We start from the raw sequence: 7,630 nt of genomic DNA, 5'->3' as shown, positions 1-7,630 counted from the left end.
TTTTGAATTTAGTAATCGTGGAATCCACGCTGCTTTCAATGATTTTAGTTTACATTCAACATCGACAATAGAAAGTCCGCCTCGTGATATGTCACCAATCAGTGTGTTCCGTTTAATTCTCTCCGTTTTTTCCCAAATGAAATTAAAAATTAATCTTTGAATTTTCTTAATATAGTTCTCATCGGGAAGACATAAAATTGACGATGCATATATCAATTTTGAAATAGCCAGTGTCCGAATTATACACGCTTTGCCAAAGAGTTAGTTTTCTACGTTTCCAGGATTCAAAGAGTTTTTCCATATCATGATATATTCTCATCCAGTTTTTATTGTAACATTCCTCTTTATCATGACCTAAGTAGATACCTAAACATTTAACTGCTTTGTTTGTAACTTTGTAACCGATAAACAGAATTGTGTATCTTAGTCTAGTCTATTTGTGTGCCAAGTTATATCGAAATCAGACGAAAACTGTAGGAGAAGTAGCATTTTGTAAAATTGTTCACAGACAGACAGACAGCTAGACAGACGGACGGACGGACGCCGGACGCATTACTGTCGCATAAGCTCTTTTGGTCTCTGACCAGTAGAGCTAAAAATGATAATATTTCACCTTCATCCTGTGTTTCTTTTTCCCCTCAGTATATATACACCACCATTATATTTTTCTTCAGCAAGTTTAAAACAACCAAAACATTTAAAATTTAGGAAATAGCTGACGGAAAAGTTGTCGATTTTTTTGTGAAAATAACTTGTAATTTTGAGAAATACACAATAATACAGTATACTGCAAGGAAATTAATGAAAAATTTTAAAAACTTGAATCAAAATATATTGAAAGTTGTGTCTCTTTCTTTCTCTACTATCTTCTCCCTCTCTTCTCCTTTTCTCAACATTCCCTCTACATTACAAGTGGAAAATGATTCATTTGCCACTGAGAAGAGAAAACTATATTGAATAAGGATGTAAATATTCAGATTATCTATTTAATTTCCAATATATGGTATGTGGCATTTACCACCAGGAAAAATGTTCAAACAGAATATAGTATCAGTGACCAGAAATCACTGTTGTTTACTTCCAATGAAAAAATACATGTAAATAATGTGTTCAGTTTATTTATTTTGGCCTTCTAAAATGTTTAGAATAGTTGCATTGATTACGAATTTAGTGACTTACAGTAAATCTTCTATTCATTTGAATTTAGATCTAAGGTCAGATCACTCTCATTGCAGAAAATGCCATAGAATCAGAGCTCTTTAGGTGCAGTGTAAAAAAGAGTTCTTAACATCATAAAAAATATTTCACACATATTTTATCTAGTATATCTAATTGTTACTGTTTTTATTTGTAATCTGCGTTATTACGGAATAAAAAAAGAAACAGATAGTATATACATATATCGACTTCACAGAAATGCATATCGATTGTGTAATTGGTACATGTACAACAAAACCCATCGCTCATCAATACTTTTTCATGGTGTCTGCATATTTTCACACAGGTGTACTAGTATCTCCCGGAGTCGAATCTACAGAAATTTGGCTCTGTTGTGGTGTTTGTTCATTATTTTTGTCCAAACCCACTTTTTTTGAATTGGTCTGTTTTTTATCATGGGAAAGTTTATCTTTATTTTTCTTTCTCTTCCTTTCAAGCTGGTTACTGTTTTCTGCATGCTCATTTGGATTAAAATCATTTCCAGGTAAATTTACCTCAATCGAATCTGGAGAAAGGCTAATCTGGGGTGATTCTTCTACATTGCTTTGTTTTTCTCCTTCTTTAGAATCTCGTTTTTGAGAATTCGACTCCTTTTTTCCCGCTATTTTTCTTTAATTTTCTTTTCCTTGTGCTTGCCTTGTTTACATTCCTTCTCAGATCGAATCAGACTATGATCTTTTCTAGCTGCCTTTGACTGTGCATCTTTCTCTATGTTCTGAGTACTTTCCTCCGTTACGTTCGAGATTCTACTTTCGTCAGATAATTTCATTTGACTTTCATCACCAACTGGTAGGATTTTCTTTAAAAGGTCAGGTCTGGCTTCATCTGATTTTTTAAGTACCTCTCTCCCCATTGTAGAAAATGTTTTATGTTCCGTAAAAACATGTTGAGACCAATCAGGAATAGAATATCCTTCCATCATATCTGTGTAAATTCTCTTTGCTAAGTCTTTTATTGAATTAATAGGTATGATGACTGTCCCAACTGGGTCGTTTGGCATCAAACTTTTTGCTGAATCTTCAAAGATTTTTACTATCGATTCTTTTATCCAACATCTTTTAAGAAGAATTTCAATATCAGCATTTCTAATTAAGAAACTGGCATCTTTGGTTTCTGTGAGAAACTTCAGCACGAAACATAATAGTGAATCATGACGGAAAACAAATAAATCATTTTCTTGGTACAAACAACCCTTTAAACGTTCATTCTGCCTTAACAATACTTCAATTCTCTCAATGTCCCTTAGACATTCAGATCCATACTCTTTACAAACATTTTCATAAATGGGATGAAACACTTTGCTTGTAAAATCACCTAGCTTAACTTTTCCTCCATGAAGAGCTGCAAACATGAGAATACAAAAGCTATTCTTATCATCATTTGATATGCAAGTCAACCAGTTCTGTATAAAAGTTTGCAAAATCTTTGAAAATTCATCCTTGAAAAAAATTGTTTTTCCCGGCACTAAAAATCTATTTGCACAGATTAAATCAATCATTACCGGTAAAGAAAAGTCTTGATCACTTTTCAGATCTTTCGCAAATGCTTGTTTGATTTCGTTGCTTTTATTCCTTTTCTCCATTGCCAAATTTTCTTCTTCAGATTCCGTTCTTGTATTCATGGACACTTCTTTAGTCTCATGATACTGTAAGTGGTTTTTAATCATATGTTGCAGCACTTCTTTACTAAATGATTTGTTATTTATGAAGAACAAACTGTCTTGGCAAAACAACTTTTGATCTGACAAAAGATCCCCGTATGCATTCCATCTATCTTCTTGGACTGTAAAAATTATTCGCATTCTTTTGTTTTTTAAGCAATCTTCAAAAATATGATCAAATAATTTTGTATCTTCTTTGAATTTTGGAGGGTAGTACATGTAACGATCTATCCAATCATCCATAATGATATATAGGTATGTGTTTCCCGATTCAGGTAATGCTGTCAACTCTTGCAGTGTTTCACAAAACTTCAACTGGGACAGTTCTTTCTTCCCACATAGTTGTCTTGCAAGTTGGACAGCCATAAAAGTTTTACCCGATCCTGGTGGACCAATCAGAGTGATGTGGCAATTTGTAGACAAAAAACCAACAGCATCTTCATAGGATTCAGGCCGGCAGAATACTTTGTTCTCCAAGTAATTTATAGTCTTTTTAAATCCTGTAAAAGCATAAAATTTAAAATTAAATATTTTTGTATATTTTGAATACAGTACTAGTCTGCAATGATCAGTGCGAGTACTAAAAGGAGTGTGCGGCTGTAAACATATCAAATTATGAGTGTCTGAAAAACATCTGCAATAACAAATGCCCGAATTTCACTGGGTCCTTCAACATAAATTTTAGTGCGTTGTACAAAATGTAGCAAAAGACCTATTTGGTGTTCTTTAATGAGATAATTTAATGAAGTTCTGTCACAAAGGTCCCATTATAATTAGTGCAATCTTTTATTATGAAATTCTACTTCCTTGTTCTTTTTTTTTATTATTATTATTTTCCAGTGAAATGAGGCTTACTTAAGGAGCTTCTCTGAGGAAAAAATCAACATGCTTAGTCAATTGACTAAATGTGAATGTATATTTAAGGTGGAATGCCACACCAATTTTTCATTTTATAGATCTTTGAGTCATCCTTTTTAAACAATGGTTTCAGCATTGAAAGGCCGATATTAGCTCTTAATTATTTTATATTAATTTTTTTGTATTTTTTCAAAGAAAATGAAAAAAATTATTTATATCCAAATAAGTTGTTTTCGAGTTAAAAGTTTGCTGTAAATGAATGCATCATATGAATATCTTATAAAATATGTAAAGAAAGGCTGGTTAGACTTTATAAAAAATTATTTATGAAAATAAAACACATTATTTGTGAATATTTTTTAAACCTATGGTTTAAAACGCCACAATACTAGTCACAACTAATGAAAACATGTTTGTCAATCATATTTTAAAAAGAAAATGAAACGAAATTGAGAAATTTTAGAGAAATTAATTTTTTTACATGTAATATTTGGGCCTAACCCGATCAAAATTAAACTGATCCCGATCAAAATTAACACAAAATGAAAAAAAAGCTAATTTATTGCCTCTTCATGTATTTACAAAGAAGAAATCTATTTTATTGTCAGGTACAATAAATAAATGTTTTAACCCTTATAACACCTAAACAGACTAGTGTTCTTGGGGAAATGTTATTTATTTCCAATAATTGTACAATTATGGTTGGGATCAGTTTAATTTTGATTGGGATTGGCCAAAATTAAAGAAAATTAATTTCTCTAAAATTTGGCTATTTCGTTTCAATTTCTTTTATAAATATGATTAATGAACATGTTCTCCCAAGTTGTGACTGGTTTTAAGAAGATTTTAACCACAAGTTTAAAAAATATTCACAAATTATGTCTTATTTTCATAAATATTTTTTTATTTAAAAAAATTTAATATCTATACGGCTTTTCTTTACATATTTTATTAGGTATTCATGTGATGCATTCATTTAAAGCAAAATTTTTACAAGAAAGCATCTCATTTAGATGTAAATATTTTTTTGGATTTTCTTTGAAAAAAAAAAAAAAAAAAAAAAAAAAAAATCATAAAAAATAATTAAGAGCGAAAGACGGCCTTTCAATGCTGAAACCATTGTTTAAAACGGTTGACTCAGAGATCTATAAAATAAAAAGTTGGTGTGACATTCCTCCTTAATAGTCGAAGTCTTTTTGAAAACCAGTCTGAATTACACACGTTTTAACCAATGCTAGAAATGTGCCCACAAGGCATAAATGCCAAAACAAGGCTCATAAGTTATGCAACATAAATCTATACTCAACAAAAAAAGAAACGCATATTGCTTTACTCGTCAAAGAAATTTTTCAAATGTACATGGAACAACTATCTTTTATATCATTGGATACCTGTGACCTATTTAAAGGACAACATGGGGTTTAAAAACCAAAGTGTTGAATTATCTCCCTTGATTAAATGTGTTTATGAAAGTAGTGTTTTTCACGATTTCTTCTGAATCGGACGTCTATTTTCGTTGATATTTTAGATTTAGAGAAACTATTAACACTCCGATTAAACCCATATTTAAGATTTGATTGCAGTGTTGATGCTGCAATGCCACACCGAAACAAAGATGAACACAACAAGGCTAACGATCATACTAAACGGAGCTACGCAACAGGAAGTCGCAACTGCATTTTGAATACATCAATGGGCCTTGCAGCCGTTAAACTAATTTTGGAAGACCAAGAATTAGCCGTCCGCAGGTAACCACACCCAGGCAGGACCGTTGAACCCCCCCCCCCCCTTCGGCACCTCACGTGATTCAGAACTTGCTGTAAAAACTGCTGCTACAATTGCTGGAAGAAAAAATCAGCATAAAAGTGCATAAATTGTTCGCAAGAGACTGAAGAGCTGGTATTCGTGCACGGTATCCGTATACTGGAAATCCACCAGCGCTTAGACGTCGCAAAGGACATATGGATTAATTTAGACAGTATGCCCCAAGAATTTGGAGGCGTCGACCATGACATAAACTTCATTTTTCTACTCGCAACACATGATATGTTTAATTTTTTATCAAAACCCTCTAAAATCACTTTTAAAAAGATAAGGATTAAACTGAAAACTTAGATTACTATGTTTAATCTGAATATGCGTTTCTTTTTTTTGTTGAATATATATTTATTTAGCATAAATTCTTATCAAATAATGATATCAGTGCATAAGTTTTCATAAAAAAATTATCTTGTTTTCTTTGAGTTAAAAAGTGAGGTCAAAGGTCATATTTGAAGTCAAAGTCATAAATACTGATGGAAAATGATGTCGTGACATAACTGCTATCTAGGGCTCCTTTTTCCACGACGAATTATATACAATCTACAACGATGTTGATAGTTTTCAAACATGCGTGAATAAATACGACGCCTTTTGAATAGTTTCAATGTTTCAGACACATTTTATAATAATTATATTATTTTACGTTTTTTAGGACAAGAAATGCACATGAAACTTGTATTCACTAATACTCGGGAATACATGTAGACCTAGCGAATTGGTCACCAAACACGCTACAAAACTAATGTATATTTATGAATTGTTTGTAACTGTATATAAATTTCACTGTGATCTCGGAAATTGTACATATGTAGATCCGTGTCTAATCTTTGACTCAAATGCATAAAAAATTATCAGAAAGCAGTAAAATTCCAGCATGTTTCCATAGTATTTTGTGGTACTCACTCGTAACGAATGTCATTTAGCTGATTGGTCAGTTAGAAAGTATCGCCAGTGTCTCAATTAGCATATGAATTTATTCTTACGTCAGAAAATCCAGTTCCGTCGATCTGTTCATAATAGTAAAGGCCAGCTAGATTTTACATTTTTTAAAAAAATAGCATGTGAGCGCAGTTAGGTACAATTTTCTCCTTTCACATATTGGTAGATTTCAATAAAATACAGTGACCAGCAAAAGGAGAAAAATTGTACCTACCTGCGCTCGTATATTTTGAGGGCTTGCAAGAGTGGGGCGGGGTTAAAATGCAATGGGAACTGGATGTAAACATGATACCCATACCCCAATAAAAGATCTATATCTTTCAAATAACGTTCCTGTTTTTGTTAAAAATAGTATTCTATAAAGGTACACAAATCAGTTATTAGTTACATACAAAAATTTGAGTAAAATTTAGACATTTATTTTTGTCAATTTACCGGGGGCCGCAAGTCACCTCATCATTTGTTGAATAGATTCTTAAATACTTTGCTAAAAACAAATTTTAAATTAAGATCAAAAATATTAATGCCATTGAATAGTTCTCTTCTAATAATAAACACAAAAAGTTTTATAAAAATACATTTAGCTTAATATACATTTTCTTGAATATTTAGCTAATTTTAAGTAATGATCAAAGGAAAGGTCACGGCAAATGGTCAATGAAGTTGAATAGCTCTCACAAACAATATTTTGGGTAGTTTCTCTAAAAATTATTTTAAGATAAGTGAGATCTAGGTCAACAAAGTCTGCTTAATGGCTGTGTGATGCGTATAGTGTGTTTCAGTGTGTCTGTGCTCGTCACTCTCGCTTTCAGCTCCACCCCTGGCTAGCAAGTTAGCAAAATATGGAAGTCTTCTCTGCCAGGTATAGCCTCTCCACAGTTTGACTTATGTGGCCCAGATATGGAATCGTCCTTAATGAGATAATTTAATTAAGCAGATGGTAGTCTGCTTAATGGCTGTGTGATGCGTATAGTGTGTGTTTCAGTGTGTCTGTGCTTGTCACTCTCGCTTTCAGCTCCACCCCTGGCTAGCAGTTCGGTGCGAAAGAGTTAGCAAAATATGGAAGTCTTCTCTGCCAGGTATAGCCTCTCCACAGTTAGACTTATGTGGCCCAGATATGGGATCGTCCTTAAT

General features: G+C 32.5%; 1 protein-coding gene across 1 annotated transcript in view; it reads right to left on the bottom strand.

Annotated features, from left to right (window-relative positions):
* Window positions 1-1,223: 1,223 nt before the first annotated feature.
* LOC134233159 (uncharacterized) overlaps window positions 1,224-7,630 on the bottom strand; it is a 15,781-nt gene continuing 9,374 nt past the window's right edge. Inside the window, exon 3 of the mRNA XM_062715152.1 lies at window positions 1,224-3,378. Coding sequence (XP_062571136.1) covers window positions 1,820-3,378 — 1,559 coding nt within the window. The 3' untranslated portion in view covers window positions 1,224-1,819. The remainder of the gene's footprint in view (window positions 3,379-7,630) is intronic.

Source organism: Saccostrea cucullata, unplaced genomic scaffold, assembly GCF_032062105.1.
Source record: "Saccostrea cucullata isolate Sc308-1 unplaced genomic scaffold, CSIRO_AGI_Scuc_v1 ctg4061, whole genome shotgun sequence".
Lineage (NCBI taxonomy): Eukaryota > Metazoa > Mollusca > Bivalvia > Ostreida > Ostreidae > Saccostrea > Saccostrea cuccullata.
The sequence above is the reverse complement of the archived record's forward strand: the minus strand, read 5'-3'. Positions and strand labels throughout refer to the sequence as shown.